The following is a 19,568-nucleotide window of genomic DNA, read 5'->3' on the forward strand; positions in this document are numbered from 1 at the left end:
AGAATATACGCTAATAAGCTATAAGATAACTAGATTAAACTCTTGCTAATAGTACAATTAGCCTATAATAGCACAAGATTAGTAACTATAAAGTACTTGCTATATTACGCAAACTATAGATATAAGCTAACTGCTTATTAAGATCTAAAGAATATAGAAAGTATTATAGTAGGCGTAGACGATAAAGCCTATCTTATGCAAGAACTATATAAAGAATTAAGTAAGAACATTGCTTATAGAAACCTTACGATATCTAAGGTAGTAAATAAGTAAAGAATTAAGAGACTAACCTTTAAAAAAGAGGACAAAGTTTTTCTATTACGATAGAACTTAAAAACTAAGCAACTAAGTAAGAAACTAGATAACCTCTAAATAGAACTATTTGAAATTCTAGAGAAAATAGGTAAAGTAAACTATAAACTCTAATTGCTACTAGGTATGCGCATCTACTCTGTCTTTTACAAGAAACTTCTAGAACTAGTACCTCTAGATGCTAAGCTAGCAACGGATATAGAGCTCGAAGATAATAAATACAAAGTTAAAGAAGTTAAGAACCTGCAGAAGTTTAGAGGTTAGTAGAAGTACTTAGTTAAGTAGAAGAGATAGCCTAAAAGCTACAACACTTAGAAATCTAAAGGAAACCTAACTAACTATAAGTTACGGGTACTTAAGTACTACTAGAGGCACCTAGAAAAGCGAGAATTAGATCTACGAGAAAGAAAGAATAGTTAAAAGAAGAATTAAAGATATTAGCCTATAACTAGCCTAGATTAGCTAATAGTTTAGGTAGCAGCGGTTTAACAGTAGAAAGGTCTATACTAGAGGCAGAGCTCCTCTTAACCTACTCTTTTGCACGCTCTTAGAAATCTAGAAGCGCAAGATTATAATAAGCAAAGAAATGCTTATAGTTCTTTACCTCTAGCAGCTTAACACGACTCTAGGCTAGCTAAGCCTCTAGACAAGTAACCTCTAACTCTTTCTAACGCCTTTCGTTCTAGATCTTCTTCTACTCTTTCTTAGACACGAAAAGACTATACTCTATACTAACTAAAATATAGCTAGTATAATAACTAGTAGTTATTTTAACGAAACAGCGAAGATTCTTCTCCTTATAACGCTTATAACAGAAATCTATCTCTAGAGACTCTTGCTCTACGCGAGCAGCGCGAGTATAACGCTTAGTAGTTAAGTTTTAGGCGCGATTATAATAAGACAACAAGACCTTAGGCATAGTTAGAAAGGTATACGAATAAGAAAACTAGCAAGAGGACGCCGACGCTATATATGCGACCTACCTCTTAGCGAAGAAAGAATAATAACCTAGAGTATTAGGATAATAACTCTAAGAGAGAAGGTAATATTATAAGTAATAAGACAAAGAGCCTCTTTCTGCCTTAGAACGTAGTATAGGCACTAGCAAGAGTCTACGTTATAAAGAAAGAATTAGCGCAAAGTACGCTAAATTACGTAACTAATATTACGCTAAGACAAAGCTATTAGAGATAGCAGAACCTAAGAGTAATAGTAGCTATTATAAGTAGAGTTAACTATTAGAGATAGCAGAATAAGAGCGTAATAGCATAGAATATAGCAGTAAGAATATAAGAATAGAAAGATTTTATTATTATACTTATTATAGTTAACTTAAATAGTTTATCTCTTATATAGATTATAACTAGTTATTCTATTATTTATAGAATTAGATTATCTCTACCTTTTAGTTAACTATAATAACTTCTTTCTACTACGAATTGCTAGATAACTTGCGCAGACTATTGCTCTAGTCTATCTTACTCTAACTTAGACTAAGCTTAGAGAAGTATAGCGAGACTCTATATAACATTTTAATATATAGTGTTTAACTATATAATATAAAAGAGAGTTAATAAATACTCTAGAATATTTATAAAGAAGCGCGATAAATAAGCTATCTCTCTTAATAAGCTACGAAACGCTTTTAAGAATAATATAGCGTAGGCTTAGTTAATTATTAATAGTATTATATCTTAGTCTAGACAGATACAAGGTATCTATCTATTTTAGTATAGCAAGCTAAAGGCTGTAGAGGCTATCGTGCGATAGATTAGCTGTTCTAATCCGTTTCTTACCTTCTCCTCTACTAACTAGCACTAGAAAGATTTTATACGTTATAGCTCTAACTACAAAGCATAGTAGAATAGTACCTAGCTAGAACGTATGCGTATTACACAAGAGTTTCTTCGCGATAACCTATATATCGCTGTGCATTAGTTTAATTAACGCTTCTATATCTTTAAGCGCGAGGTCTTAAATAAGATATTTAATATTAAAGACTATTAGAGGCGCTTTAAGTAGTAGAAGCGTAGCAGTCTATATATTTATAGCCTGTACTAGTGCCGTAGTATACTAGACCTAGAACTCGCGCTTAATAAGTATAAGAAGCTGCAGGCATTTACTACTTTCTATAGCATATATATTATTACTATTAATTCTCGCTGTTATAAAGCTCTAGCACGAGATTAATATATACTAATAGCTTAGCTCTTCTCTAAGCAGAAAAACAGCCTTAGTATACTTACTAAACTATTAAACTACTTCTAAATTTATCTCTATAGTATAGCTTATTACCTTATTAAGAAGCTAAACTAGCTAGATACTAAGTATCTTATTTACTGCTTTAACTATCTAAAGAATTATTCTATCTAGGAGGCCTTTGTGGCTGTTCCTAAAGGTAAGAAGCACTATTAGTTCTTTCTAGTTCGTAACGACGGTTATCTAAACCTATACTCTGCTACGCTTATTCTTAGTTAGATAGTAAATATTAATATCTAGCTATATACAGAAGCTAATAGCGTTATTTAGTACGTTACAGCTTACGCCTCTAAAGCTAAGAAGTAATCTACTTTATATAAGAATATAATCTTAAAGCTAGTTTCTAATCTAAGTAAGAGTATGCCTATATAGAGTTTAGTAGCTAAGACGATAATATAACTTATTAGAGAGCGTAATTAGTCTGCTAGCGAAGTTGCGCATCTCTTACTAAACCTAGACCTATTATTATTAACGCGATAGATAGTTTCTATTAACTATCGCTATAAAGATAATTAACCTATAGTCTATTATAATAACGAAGAGAGCGGTTCTATTATAACACGCAGCAGTCTATAGAAGTATAAGAACTACCTAGAGAAGCTAGAAGATGTGTCTTACTTAATATACATGCGTCGCTATAACTTCTAGAACTACTATAAGCGAACTAGAGCTCGTAAGTATATACTTTAGTACTTTTCTATATATTACCTAAGTAAGTAAGCTAAGAATTACGCCTATGTAAAGCTAATGCTTTACTATCTCTTCCGTAAGTTAGGCGATCTTTTAACATCTCTTAACAGCTACGCTTAGTATGCTACCTATTAATAAGCCTACTAGAATTGCCTACTATTATATAGAGTAAATAATAGCTATTCTCTAGATGTATACACGGTTATTACTATTAATCTAGATAATACTATTCTTCTAGATAGTAACTAGCCTAATAATCTAGAGCCTAAGTAGACTAAGTTGTTACGATAGCTGCCTAGCAGCGATAGAGGTGTTGTTGTTATTAATCTAGATAAGCTTAGTAATCGCCTAATTAACTAAGCTTATAACTAGAGTGCGTATATTAGACACCAGAGCGATATCTACTAAGAATAGCTTAAGAGCGCTAAAGAGGCTAATTCTATAGAGTTTAGCACGACTAACGTTATTAGAGATTAATTAATATTAAATACTACTTAAATGTTATTCTACAACACGCTTATATTCTATTACCTCGCTAAGATTAAGAGTATACGAACCTTAAAGTAGCCTAAATAGCTATTGCTTTATCTAGATAGACGCGCCGGTAGTAGAAAGATACACGTATTTATACTAACCTGCTGCGATATAGATAACTTTGCGGATAAGTAAGAGAAGAGTAGTGTAGTTATTCGCGCTACCTCTTCTAGTATTACTGCCTTTAACTTCTGTAGTTATATACTGTATAAGCTGTTTAGGCTTTCTCTTAATATAGCTACTAACTATTAACTACTCTCTATTAGCGCGTTAATAATAATATAACGCGTGTTTAAAGACGTACGCTATATTATTATTAACAAGAAGAGTATAATAGACTTAAATATGCTTGCTTAGATCTATAACTATTATCGCTAGATCTTTTCTAATTATACCGACGAGCCTTTTAGTAGTCTTAATGTAATTATTATAGAAGACTTTTACTAGCTTTCTCTAGTTAAAGAAAGTCTATTATTTAGCACTAAGGTTACTAAGACTATCTACGAAGCTTAGGGTTAGAACCTTTATAAGCGCTTTAACCGGATAATTAAGCTTATAGAGCTTATGCGATAAGAACTAGAAGAGAAGCTATTCTAATAAGCCTTAGAGGAGGTCTAAAATAGAAAGGTATTAGTAAATAGTTAGGCTCTATTGTCTTCACGAGTGCAAGATATTCTTCTAGCGGCAGAATAACTTAGCTTTAAAGGCGCTATTTAACTTATTCCTACGCGCTAGAAGTTTAGGTTAAGAAACTACAAGAGTCTTCGTAATCGTAGTGTTGCTGTTATTAACGCACTCGCTACGTATAAAAGACGTAGAGCAGAGAAGGTAAACGACGATTAAGCTAGCAATATAATGCCTATACTCCCGCTTAGTATTAGTAGTAAATACCTTATTACTAGTAACCTTTAGGTTAAAGCTAGGCTTGTTAATAGTACTGCTGTTACTCTTAAAGACGCTTTCTAGTTCTAGAGGAGAGATCCTTCTTAGCACCCGCCTGATTATGTATTAGTCTCTACTAAAGAGTACTTTAGACTAACTTTGCCGGGCAATAATAAGAACAGCGACAGCGTTGTACCTATCTTCTGCCTTTGTTATAAGTAGTATAAAGGCCGTACTATCTACTCGCGCACGCAGTTTCTATTAGTATCTGCTTACGCTGTTACTATTTATAAGGCCTAAGGGCTTTCTATTAGTTAGGTGTGTATTACCCTTAGTAAGAAGGACTTCTCTCTTAGTCTTAGCTACGTCGCTATCTCGCGTTGCCGTACGCTAAACGGCATTATGTTTAATACTCCTTTCGACCTACATAGACTGCAGCAGAACGATACACTAACTGTTCGCATGCGTAAGTTCGATAAATATCGCTAGTTGCCTAAGCATGTAACTAGACTAGAACCTGTATTTAAGACAGGCAGTCTTAAGTTAGCGGCTCCTCTGTTTAGAGATCTCTCTAATGTTAAAGGCAGCTTCGACTCTAATAGAAGCGATAAGAGATCTAAGCGCGATATTATAATAGAGGGAGATGAAGAGAAGATAGAGAACCTAGAGATACAGAACACGGAGATAGAGAACGCGCTGGGATCTAACAACAGCTCTCACGCTAAGTTGTACGAGAATTAGTCTGTAGCTACTTATTGTTGTTGCTGTTGTTGTCGCGCGACTTAGAGCGATTGAGCGGGTAGGTATAAGAAGCAATATAAGTGACGTAGAAGAATCAGAAAGCTCTGCAAGCAGGGCGACTTACTCTGTTCGTGAAGTACGCTAACTACAATACGTAAAGCTTACCACAAATAACAAAGCATAGCAGTTACCTCTAACAAAGCAGAAAGAATAGAGTAATAACGGATTTTATAGTAACGCGTTTCTACGCAATTATATAATTAAATAATTACGTAATTACTTAATTATAAAGAAAGTACGCTATAGGCTCTATTTCTTAGGCTTAGATAGAAAGAAGCTACTGTAGCTAGTACTATAAGTAGTATATAGTACTTATATATAAAATGAATACAAAAAGTTATAAAATTATCTAATATATTATTATAGTATAGTATAGTTAGAAGGATAGAAATAACTAGAAGCTTAGAAAGGAAAATAAATATAGAGAATATAAAGAATAATTAATTAAAAACAAGAGATAGAAAAAAAAGTAAGAGTTTTTACTTTTTTATAACTGCTAAGAAGTTTAGTAAAATTATATACAATAAATATTTCTATTAAAATAGCTATTATATAATAAATTTAAAGTTATTATATATAAAATTCAGAGTTATAAACTACTACGCCTTACTATCTTACTACTTTATAGCTTTCTTTTTACTTTATAGCTATATTATAGAAATAGCTTTAAATATATTTAAGTTTTAAAAGATTTGTAGCTATTTCTTTATAGTTATAGCTTTCTTTACTTTGTATTCGTATATAAAGCTTCTAAAAAGGAACAAAATATTTATATAACTACTGGATATTTTTCTAGAGGTATATAAAGCGCGTAGAATACTTAGATACTTTTCTTTTTTTAAAATCTAGACTAAAGCTAGCTTTTTTATATCTATACTTCTATATAAGGGTTAAGAGTATTAAACTTTAGAGCTTAATTTTAATTTCTAGAGCTTTTAAAAGAATATATACTACTATATACTATAAAATAAAGTATTTGAAAAATATATCTATATTATAAATATGTACTATATTGCTTAACTACGTTATGCCTATATTTCTGTACTAGTACATTTAATAAAGTAATAGAGTAATAAACAAAGTAGTAGATATCTTTTAATAGCTTCTTAATAATTAGAAAATAAAAATATAAGATTGTTATAAAAAGATAGTAATAATCTTTAAAAGTCTAGTATATAATATATACTAAAAAATTCATAACTTAGAAAGAAGATTAACTATATATATAGGCTCGAACTTTTAGACTAAGTAAATAAAGTACTACTATAAAAGTATTTTTTATAATATAGCTAAGAGAAAGTTTCTTATCTTATTATAAATTCTTGCGTACTAAATACAATTTTAAAATAACCTAAGATATACTTTTCTTAGTGTTTTTAATACTCTTCTAGATAATAAAGATAAAATATTTTATAAAAGTAATCAGTATCTAAGCGCTCTATAAAATCTATAAAGTTAAAATTAGCAGATAAAAAATAGTAAATTCTAATATAGTTAGAGGTATATAACAAGTAAGTTATAGTTCTTAAAGTTAGTAACACACTTAGTACTTTTAAGAGTTGTTTTTACTATATACTTAAAGGTTATCTAGATAACTAGTACTATATATAATTTATAAGTATTTTAATAGGGGTCTTTAGCTTTAGAAAAGACTTAACAAGAGAGGTAAAATTATTATTCAAAAACTTAGCGCTAATAGGTTATATTAATATATTAGAAAGAATTTTTTTTAAAGTAAATCTTAGTATCTAGAAAGAGTATATAAAGCTGTTAAAAAAATATTACTATAAATCTTCAGAAAGTTAAAGCTATAAAATATTGAACACTATTTTAATAAGTAAAAGATATTTAGCGCTTTTTAAGTTTTACTAAGACTTATAAGATATTTCTTTAAGAATTTTTTTAAATTATAGTACTACATAGATAATATTCTAGAAAATAAAATTCCTTTTACTAGGAGCTAAAGAAGTAATTTGTATTCAAAAACTTTAAAGATTAATAAGTTAATAGTTTATTACTTATTAACTTTAAGAATCTCTTTAAAATAGTACTAAAATAAGTTAATTCTAAATTTATAGACAATAATATAATATTCTAATACTAAATAGATAGTATTATTTATATTATATAATGTTCTTTTACTAAATATACTACTATAGAGTCTAGCTATATTGGATATTATAAAACTCTTTTCTAGCTCTCGAGTAGTTATAATACGTAGTTATAAATTTAATAAAGGCTATAAGCTTTATAGTAATTTCGAACTACAACAACCTAGAGTATTTTTTTAAGATAAAACCTCTTACAGATTAAAATATTTATTAGGATTTAATTTTTAGCTTCTTGATAAGCTCAGTTCTAATGATTTTAAGCTTATTTTAGTAAGAAGCTAAATTTTAGTTATAGAAAAGGCTCTATAGTTATATACTCTTATATCTACTCTTTCTATTTATTTATATCTAGTTTTTAAGTTTTTAAATTTTCTCTAGTATATAATCTAAATTTAAGTATTAGTTTCTATAATTAGTAATATCTAAGCTTTTTTATAGCTTATTTAGTTCTATTAGATAAGCTTTAAAAAGCTTTTAGCTAAAACTATTATCTAAAGCTATACTTTTTAACTTAGTTCTATAGCTATAAATGTAGTACTTAGTATTTTATTAGTCTCCTTACTTTATAGTAGTAAGAAATATAAACTAAGCTTTAGCCTTTTAAATAAAATTAAAAGAAAAAAAGTTTACTTCCTAGTTAAGAAAAATCTACGTTTCTATAATATAGTTAGAGTATTAATTGAAGTAATTTTAGTTACTCTACTATTAATAAGTAAAATAACCTAATTTAGAAAAGAGTAATATATAGGTAATGTAATAAAAATATAAAGAAAAATTAGTATAGTACTTTTATACCTACTAGTTCTTATATAAGTATAACACTACTAGAAAAACTCTATTGATTATAAAGATATGTCTATAATACTATTAACTAATCTATACTATATATTTACTTTATTAGAATCAAATAGCCTATATAGTTAAATATATAGTACCTTAAGCTTAATTTAGTATTATCTTTATAGCAAAATAATATTAAAGGATATTATAAGATACTAAAAGACTTTAAGCTAGTCTCTTTTATAACTACTAAATAATTTTAAGATTAATTAAGTATATATTACTATAGTAATATAGTTATTCTAGCCTATAGTATAGACTTATTCTATACTTACCTATATAAATTTCTTTATACTATAACTAAAAATAACTAGAAATAATATAATATATAGTAATAGGTATACTACTAATAAAACTAGTTATAGTTAATATCTGTTAACTATAACATAACGCTATATTAATTATTTAGCTAGTATAAAAATCTACCTAGTAGTTTAAGAGTAATTTTAGATAACTATTATAGCCTCTATCTATTTAATTATAGTAATACTTAAAAAACTATCTATGAAAACTTTCTTTTCTATACTTAATAGTTTATTAAGCTAACTAAGAATTATATCTAAAGCTCTAGTCTATAGAGTAATAGTATTATAGATAAGTTTAGAAGAATATAATTCTATAGTTAGTACTAGTTTATATTTGAAATTATAAATATAGATTGTATAGACCTTAGGTATATTTATAAAAATAAAATTACACTAATTTATATTAATAATTTACTTAGGTTTATAGAATAATATATATATGTTAGTAAGAAGAAGTTTCTTAATTATAAGATTAGTAAGTAACATAACTAATAGTCTTACTATAAATGAATATATTAATAAAACTATAATGATAGTAAAATTAATAATAGAATCTCTAATAGACGTAGTAAGTAATATAGTATCTCTAAAGTTGCTTTTTAGACGCTTTAGGCTGCTTCTTAGCGTATCTAGAATGTTAGATATTATATCCTAGATAATATTTTATAAAATAGCTATAAAAATAGCTTTTAGAATAGCTACTTTTATAAATTTCTTTTTAGTAAACTAAAAGTAATTAATTAAAGCTTTAGTAATAGTAGCGTAGTAAGAAGAAAAGTAGTTAATATAGTAGTAATAAAATAACTTATTTAAGCTTTAAATAGATAGTAAGATAATACAACTAGTAATAAGATTAGTATCTGCCTTATAAATAGAAAGATAACTTTGTAAAGTTAGAATGTAGCTAAGAGCTTATTAAAGGTACTAGTATAGCTTTTAGTATTAGCTTTAAGCTACTTATATTTATTAGCGTACACTTAATCTTTTATAAATTAATAAACTAACTAGTAATAGTAGCGTAATTTAGTATATAGATATATAAATATAGAAGATAGAAAGAGTACGATTTTACTAAACTCTTAGTATATATATTCTAGCTATAAAGCTTTAGAATATATTACTTAATTAGTAATAAGTAGATATAGTTAGGTTATAATTCTCTTATAAAATTCTTTTCGAAAGTATTTAGTATTGAAATAGCTACTTTATAAGCTTAAGAGATTTAGAAACTTTAACTACTGTAGAAGTAGTAGCACTAAAGCTCTAAGCCTTAGCTTACTTAATACTATACTTCTAAAAGTAACTAAAACTTTTAATTATAGATTCTTTAGAGTACTAGTAATAGTTCTTACTTTTTCAGAATTAGTAGCTCTTGAAGCTATAAGTATTACTACTTAAGATTTAGGTTTCTATTTAATAATAGTTAAATATTAAGATAAGAATAGGCTAGAATAGATCTAGTAGTAGTAATACTTTCTAGCTTTTTACGTCTATCTACTTTTATATATATAAAATTTATTTAATATTTTTACTTTTTTATATAAATATTATCTTATAAAGAAATAATATAGTAAAGTTTAATAAGTAAGATTCTACGTATAGGTCTATTTATAAAAGTAAGTAAATATTTATTATTTTTTACTTAATTACCGCTAGACCTAATTAAGTAGAGAATATAGATTTATTTTACTATATACCTTTACTATCTATATAACTTATATTATGTTTCTCTACGCTATCTAGCTATATATATATATATATATATATATTTACTATATATCTACTTAATTCTCTAAATATTCTTAGAAAGATATATAAAAAGTCTAAGTCTTAGTACTAGTAATAATGCTAGTATTTCTCTACTATATCTTTTTATATATTTACTCTAGCTTCTTTTTTATATATTACTTTTTTCTTATTAAAAATCCTAAGATTTATATTATTTCTAATATTATTTTAGTATTATTCTATCCATAAAGTTCTTAAGGTTTGAATCTTTTATAGAAGTATATACTTTAATTAGCCTAACTAGAAATATATATAATTAGCTACATTATTATAAAAATCTAAAGATTAGCGTTTTATAAGCTTACTATAGTAAATTAAAATACTACTTACGTTGTAATACTACTATAAGTAGAGTAGAAAATCTTAAAACCTAGAATATTACTTACTTTATATAACAGTAAGCTTATATAATACTTTTTATTAATTTACTATATATAAGATTATAGGTAATTAAAGCGCGCGCTAGCGTGTAGTATAAACGTATATCTTAAGAAAAGATCTAAATACTACTTACTAATAAAGCTAGAACGTAGAGTAGCTTAGCTTTATCTAAAGCTATACAGAATTATATTACAGATACTACCTTTTACTAGCTATATATCTATACTCTTAAACTATCTACTAGTTGCTATTAGACTTAATAAGAAAAGAAGTAGTATTTTATTATACTTATTATAGATTTAATACCTTTTAATATTGAAAGTTCTAATAAATATTCTAGAAAATATTTTCTATCTTAAGATTATTATGATTTAAATATATATTTTTACTTGTAATTTTTTATAACTAGACTACTTTCTAAGATTTTATTTTAGCTTTTTAGCTACTATACTTTAGATTATATCTTAAGTTAATTTAAAAAAAGAACATTATTTTAGCTACTTAACTTATACTTACTAAAATTATAATACCTATTATATATAAAGCTACTATGCTTATACTAAATATATCTTTCTATTTTTTCTTAAAGATAGGTACAGTTAGAGTATTAAGAACTATACTTAGGTAGCGTAATATATAAGATAAGTTATATTTTAATAATTTCAATTATAAAGATAATAGTATTAAGTATTCTTTATTACTGTTTTAAATTTTTAGTTTACTTAAACTTTAATACAATATAACTTTCTATATATATACTATAGTAAATACAAGATAGTTCTAAAAGAATCTTTTCTTATCTACTAAACTACTTTTATCTAATAAGTAAGATAAACTATTAGAAATTTTAAATATAGTAGTATAAAATATATTTAGAACGTATTTATATTCTTATTTAAATTTATATATTAAAACTAATTAATAGCTTTATTATAGAAATATTATAAAATATAATAACTAGCTTTAATAATTCTAAACAAAATTATCTTATCTAAAAGTGTATTTTCTTTTTCTATACTAATAGTATTTCCATCTTGAACTTTTACGAATAAAATACTATTATATAAATAATAATAAAAGTAGAAATTTCTAAAGTTATTATAGTTAGTAAAGAAAGAGAATATTAAATAGTATCTATATATACTATTTTCTAGTACTCTTAAGCTTTATAATAGTTTACTATAAGTAAAAAATCTAAATTAGTTAAAGTATATAAATATAAAGTTACTTTATTAGATATACTAGTGTAGAAATATAGATTTAACGTAGTTAAGTAACAAAGTATAAATAAATATAAAGTTAAGTTATAGAATAGTTAACGTATACTTTTATTAGAAAAGTAAAAAGTAGATAGATATAGTTACTACTAACAAAAGATATTTAATAGTATTAAATACTTAAAGTATAGACTATATTATCTTAATAAGCTTTTTTTAAAAAAAAACTTTTTAGTAATAATAAAAATATAGTATTATTAGCTAAGTATATTAGAGAGAAAGCTAAATTATTATTTAGTAGTAATAAAAAGAAATTTAGCTTTAGTAAGCTTATGATAAGTCAAGTTTTATAGCTAAGAAAAAGGTAGTACTTTATTAGTTGTAGAAAGTACTATGTATGTAGAAAAATATTAGACTAAACTAGTAAATCTACAATTATAACTAAGATAGATAGTATATATATAATAAAATAATAGAATATAATACTAGAACTATTAGACTTATAAATAATTCTTTATAAAATATTAGTTAGTTATAGAAATATTATATAAGTATTCTAAGTTATTTTAGAAACTTTACACTAGTACTAATCTTACTAGCTTACTTTGTAGAGTTCTATAATTATATTAAGTAAGTACTTGTACTTACTTTTAGTTTATATAGCTATTAGTAGTATATAATATATATGTATAGTAGTTATCTTATTATAATTATATATATAGTAATTATTATAAAAAAAATAAGTATAGATATTAGAAGCTATAAATCTAGACTTATATTAAGATATTAGAATTTAGTATTTAGGCTAGTCTAAAAATATACTTTAGAAGAATTTTAATAATATAATTAATTAATTACTTGTTTTAAGAAATAAAGTATACTATAAAACCTATTTATTAAGTCTAGAGAGGTTATACTAAGCTATATTAAAATATACTACATTACGTTATTAATTAAAACTAATCATTGATACTATACGTCTACTAATATAAGTATATAGTAAAGCACTAACTATAGCTATTAATATAGAGAGTAAAATAAAAGATAGTAATAAACTTTTAAGAGAAAAAACTTAAACACTATTAATTAAAGTAGAAAATATTTAATATACTCTAATTTATAACTTTATTATAGAAATTATAGATATACCTACTAGTATTATATTTAACTAAAAGTTTATTATAATAATAAAAAGTATAAAACGCTTCTAATAGTTAATAAAGTTAACTTAAAAGATTATTATATCTTTATAAAGATTTAACTAGAAGATATTAGTAAGCTTAAAATAATAGAGAAATAACTAATTAAATAATACACTTAGATAAAGATTTAATAGAGATACGCTGTATAAGAGACAGACTACTATTCTAGATGTTTTAGTGTACTAGCTAGCGTTATTCTTACTTTAATAAGACTTCTAATAGAAAAGAGTATGTAACTAAAACAGAAATAATTATAGCGCAGTAGTAGTATATATATCTACTTAGGTATAAGCGCAAAATGTGTTTAGTGTAGCTAGCAAATAGAGTGCAGAGTCGATGCTTACGCCTGTAATTAACCCAGAATGCTGCCAAATCTGCATGCATGCATGCATGCTGCAGCATGTTCAGATTCCAATTTTCAGCCTATCGCAGCCGTCTTACCAGCAGTGGCGAACTCCAACCTTGAACAGGACCTTCGGTACCCTCATCCTAGAACGCCACTCATCACCATTCGCTCACCGGTCTTCCAACACATAAGCGAGCGCGTAGTATCAGTGATTCTCGCTCAGCCCAGATTCCCTTCCACCTTAGTTCCGTCTCACTCTGCACACCTGAGTACCTAGGTAGTGAGCGTTGGGGTTCCAGTTTCCGATCTGAATGCAAAGAAGCATAGCGCAATGTCCGAGCACCATACTAACAGATACCCGAGACTCTTGCGAGGTAGCTTACCAGTCGCATCACTTGGCGATGAAGTACGCACAGGTCCTAGACGTGAACCCAACACTAGGTACCGATCGCGGCTTGCCATTCCATCCACAGCGTCGAGCATAACCGAAGAACCAAAGGAACACATGTTCCTTCTTCGAAAGATCGCGGATACCAATCTCGCCCTATATGAGTTGGCCATACGAAAGCAATGCGTTCACGAAGCTACACATAGCAGTAGTCTTGGAGAACAAAACCCCAACATTCATCGAGCATTGGCAAGAGCGATGCCAGAAGCTCGACATGCTTCTGCAGCTGGTGAGTCTCCAGCTGTTCATCGTTGCGAAGCGAATGAAGAGCAATCTTCGGTGGCAGCAGATCAATCACAAGAGTCTCAATGGCACAAGCCTTACGGAACGAAGCTCGCCGGCGTTACGTTCCAGAACCCCTTGAACGATAGCCCATCGAACACGGATCTTCATAAGAATCATGTACCGACCGCGGAGACTTCGCAAGACAATCTAGCAACGCTGCAAACTGATGAACTAGCCCAAGACGACGTCAATCCAGGCCTGCTATTCGAACAAGTCCCGTTGAAGTTTCCCCTTCAAGAGGGGGATCATTTGACGGCAGACGAAACCAAGCGATACAGAGACTTGAAACACCGCTTCCTGGATAACCGTAGGTCTTTCCGATAAATATCTTCTAGAAAGCGTTCTTACACTTGCAGATGCACGAGCAACGTCCTTCGACGAGTTCCAATTCAGCGATAATCGCTACATCATTCGGTTGTATCCCGTACGGGTGGATCAAAATCGGGCTGCGCATCACGATCCGGTCAACTTCGACAACTTGGTGGTATTGTGCGACGAGGTCAGAGCATCGTCATGGCACTCTATGTTTCGAAACTGGGACGCCGTCTTGACTTTCATGCCCTTGGTGCAAGAGAGACTGCTGTGTTGCACTGGGGATCCAGAGCAGAGGCTTGACGCTTGTTGGGATCGTCGGCCACGTGGAACGTTCCTGGACTTCGGATGGACCCGAGAAAACAAAAATATACCAAAAGCCTGGTCATTTTTTGCCTACTGCAAGCCGGAATACTTGTTGACTTGCCTTGTTGAGATCATGGACACGACTGCAGAACTCGAATACCAGCTGGCCGGTAAATGGGTGTATCCAAGGTTTCAGCCATGGAAGCTTATCACGGTAGGCCAGGTTCTCCATGGCCTTTACCGGAAACGCATTCTGGTTGAGCCCCAGTCTCCAGACAAGATCCAATATATGGAACATGTTCTGTATGTCCTCGCATCTACTGAGCTCCTCAACACCTTTTTCAAGAGCGAGAGAATGGATGTCCAAAAACTCAAATCTAAGCTCGTAAAGAAGATACGGCAGGAGACGATGTTGTCGGAGACAGAACTTGATGACATGGACGACGTCGACGAAGTCAGATATCTGCTGTCACTGCGACTATCTGAGTTAGCAGCGCTAGCGTTACGCCCAGAGGACAATCTGTTGCGCTATCGTTCTTTCGAAGAGGTTTTCAATCCAAGGCATCTCGAGCTGAATCTTCTAGTTGGCGTTGGAGGGTTGAAAATAGAGTGGACTGAATACCTTCACGAGCACTTGACTCTTAACACATCAACATTGACTGTTTACATTTTCTGGTTTGCGTCACACGTTCGCCAGAACTCGATGTTCCAGTAAGTTGTTGTTGCCCGCTGAGTGTCGTCTTCTAATATCGTTAGCATGTACTGTGATCTCTTCGATTGTGGACCTGAACATGCAAAGATCGGTGAGCCTTATATGTCAGTACTGTCAATGCCATATCGAAAGCAAATACTCAGGTCGTATTCATGGGTCTTTCGTGAGCTGGCATCTAGCTCATCGCGCAGAGAGGCATACTACGACCTTCCGCTGCCTTGGTGGCTTGCTCCTCTGCAAAGCGTCCAGCAGCAGCAAGTACCAAAAAAGACTTCAGTCAAATGCTTGTTCTCAGGGCTAGGCAAAATTTTGAACGCCATGGCTATGAGGTTCCATTTCAGAAAGCCGCGACCCCAGAGGCCGCACAGAACTATCCGCTCGCTTCTCAAAGACAGCACTGGCAGAAAGTGCAAGCTATCTATCGACTGTCTTGTACAGTTGAGGCCTTTTGATAACGAAAGTACAGAGATTGCGGAGGGTGGACGACCAAGTGATTTGTACGCTGACGACTCGGACGACGAAGAAGAAAGCTTTGGCGTTACAGACCAAGTGTCGTACGAGCTATACCCGAACCTTGCTCCTCGTATCAAGATCTTGATTGGGCATCTAGAGAAGCAGAAGCCGAAAGGGTTCGTCGCTCTGTGGAAGGACCAGAGAGACTCCAATACCTGGTATACGTTCTGGGCGGCGGTGATCTTTGGGGTCACGGCGTTGGTCCTAGCCGCAGGAAGTTTAGCAGTGTCAGCTGCGCAGACTTGGGCGACGTTCAGGGCGCTGGACATGCAGGGTCAAAGATAAGGCGTAGTCATATCTCTAGTGTGCTACCATCTTTCCAAAGTTCGTAAATGAAAACCGAGCTTAACGCTGTAAAGCTCAGCGACAGCATAAGTTGCGAGTTGGTAGACTATAATAGAATACTAACCCACGATATTCAACAAGCATAGACTTATGTAATAGTCGTCGTGAAGTAAGGCAGAAGAGATGTGAGAATTGATGGGCTAATCAACTATCTACAAACGAACCTTGCAAGTCTTCGTCCTAGTAACAGACCTGTCGCTTTCACTCGTAGCAACGAGAGTCACTGTAGCTTCCTTCGAACAGTATCCCTGGCAACCAACAGCAACATTGACTGTCTTCTGCTTACCTGCCTTGGCGTAAGCCAACGCGTTGGGGACAGCGGCCTTCCAACCAGCGCCTTCGACCTCGGCCTTCAAACGGTAAATATCCGACCCGAGGTAGGCGGACAGATCCTGCGGATGAGGGTTTGTCGCAAGCGAGGCGGCTTTACCAGTGTTCTTCAGCTCGAAAGTGCAGTAGAGGCCGTCCGCGGGACTAGTAGCGTTTCCGTTACTGACGACCTTGCCAGATCCGAGCTCAATGCCATGTTGAGCGGACGTGGTAACGTTGGTCGCAGTGGAGGCCGCGCCTACGGTGTAGTGCAATACTCCATTGTCATCAGTCATCTTCTCGAGGATGTACAGATGCAGGCCGTTCTCGTGATCGATGTGCTCGTATTCTGAGCCAGAGTTTGTACCAGCGTGGAACAAGGCATCGACTAGTTGCCTGTAGTCGCCAATGGTCCAGTATCTTGCGGTACCGTTGGGAAGATAGAAATCGATCTGACGCGCATCCTGCGGGTTTGCATCAATCGTCCATTGGAACGGCTGCACGCGATCGCTGTTCTTGGTCTTGCTGATCATGACACCAGAGTCTGGGCAGAAAGAGTCCGCACCGAGTCGCTGAACGACCTCAACATTGTAGTTGTTGTAACCACGTCCGTCGCATAGAGCATCGAGGGATGCGTTACATGGGGGCGCCAGGTCACCGGCAGCGCCAAAAGAAATATTAAAACCCATTAGACTGTCCACCGGATCGACAGAGCGAGCGGTAATCTGCGCGATGACGGGACCAGAAGTGGCGAGACCTGAGCGAGAAATTTGCAAAATTGGGGATGTATCGATAAGTCCGATCTGGTGCTTGTCTCGCATTGTGTGCAGGGATCCCATAGACGCACCCTGTACAGGAGGGATCTGCCAGCGCGTGTGGGGTCCTCCTGGTCCATTGAAACTGCCGCGGGACAGCATGCTCCATGGGCCAGTGTATGTTCGTCGCGGAGGGTCGCTGAAGGGGTTGTTGTAGTTATCTCCGATACCGAGCAAGTGCGATAGTTCGTGAGCAAACGTAGCCATTCCACTCGATTCTCCCTGGGTAGACGAACCGCCACCGGCGTTCGGCCATATCGTAGAGGCTGCAGCCCACGATGACCACTCAACATAACGTGTACTAGCCCAGTTTGGAAGCGAGGAGTTATCCGGTGGTCCAAATTCTTCGGGAACGTCTTCTTTGGAAAGGAACTTCATCTCACCAAATTCCTGCCATGTCGAGGACTCGTCTTGGCCGGCCGAGAGAATGAAGGCCAACTCATACGCGTCTGCCGTCTCATTTCCAACATCAGCACGCCATGCTCCGAGCGCATCGGTCCTGAGATCAACCGAGCATGGCGGTCCTTCGGGGCAAGCGCCCTCATTAAAACCACCCTCTTCGTCGTCGATACCATATTGGTAGCTACGCGCCGGCATGCGATAAGGGCCGAAAACGGTCAGGTCCACACCATACTTTCCGAACGAGTCGCCCATCCAATACTCGTGGAGTGTGTGACCTTCGTTGAGCTCGCTGGGTACGTTGAGAAGATCGTGGTAGAACTTGGGCACATCCTCACGGCTCAAGCCAGCGGCAAGTGGTTGCGGGTTACCGAAAATATCCGAGTTGGCCGGCAGCGTGACGACGAACGGAGAGTCCGGGTAATCTATGGTCACCAAGGCGATGTTGAAGTTCCGATCTCTGCCCTTGCGTGCTGGATCAGCCCAATTGGTCGTGGGTGGCGCAGCATAATCTAGCTAAAGCTTTAGTGACCTTCATTTGCATTGTTATTCTCAGACGTACCATCCCAAGTCATGTTGTCTGGATTGACCCAGTTCTGGGGGTCGATGGGCGCGAACGGGTTCACAGGCGCGCTCTGGCGACGCACCACAGCAGCTGCCGCAAGCTCAAGCATCGTGCTCAAGATGACAGCCATTGAGGCGCGATGAGGGCTTCGGGTCGCCATCATTCACCACAAAGCTTTGTGAGACAGATGTGCGAGCGACAGGATGAGCGTGAGAAGCGGAGGTGAGAGGGACCGTTGAAGCATATCAATGAGTACACGGACCGGCATCATCAAGATTGAGTTACCTACCCATGATGCCGACTACGTAGGGCAAGACAGATATCACGGTAAAGTGCATATGCGGCTGCCTCTTCCAGTTAGGTCAGCCCGTTCCACCGTCTTGGCACGCGCGCACCTGCTGTTCCCAGTGTGCGAGGCTGGGGTGGACGATAACGGCGTCGCTTGGTCCTGCACTTTCGTCGATCCGATGGATAATTGCGTCCAATGCGACGGTTACGTGCTTGACGTAAGCTTTGATGGTGCCGTGAACCTTGGTACGCTGGCTGCGAAAGCTTGTCCGCACCGACCACGGCGACCCCTTCCGCCCCGCTCGAGACTTGCCGGAAAGCATCAATGGGTTTATCATATCGCGGATGGCGGGTGATAGCACGGGTATAGCTCGGCCACTTGATTCTGAGATAACGGGCGCGCCAGAAGTTGTGGTTGTTTTCTCATGCTGCGACGTCATGATTCAGATGCCTCTTTTTTCTTCGACAGTCTTTCGTGCTTTGGCCGTAATGCGGCTACATAGCGCCGTGCAACTCCAAGTCCGTCTCAACCATAAAGCTTCCGGCGCTTTGGTAATATACAGCTGACGTGAGACAATTGCAGCGCCGACATTGCAGATGCGG

The 19,568-nt window shown here is 33.5% G+C and overlaps 1 protein-coding gene across 1 annotated transcript; it reads right to left on the minus strand.

Moving 5' to 3' along the window:
• Nucleotides 1-16,741: 16,741 nt before the first annotated feature.
• On the minus strand, nt 16,742-18,807 carry J4E90_008538 (uncharacterized protein; the record flags this gene model as incomplete). The annotated part of the gene is made up of 2 exons (XM_051438062.1): nt 16,742-18,624; nt 18,675-18,807. The coding sequence occupies 2 exons, from the start codon at nt 18,805-18,807 to the stop codon at nt 16,742-16,744; spliced, it is 2,016 nt and encodes a 671-aa protein (XP_051288061.1).
• Between the last annotated feature and the right edge of the window lie 761 nt (nt 18,808-19,568).

This window comes from Alternaria incomplexa (genome assembly GCF_024043165.1).
Source record: "Alternaria incomplexa strain BMP 0042 chromosome Unknown scaffold_13, whole genome shotgun sequence".
In the NCBI taxonomy this organism is placed as follows: domain Eukaryota; kingdom Fungi; phylum Ascomycota; class Dothideomycetes; order Pleosporales; family Pleosporaceae; genus Alternaria; species Alternaria incomplexa.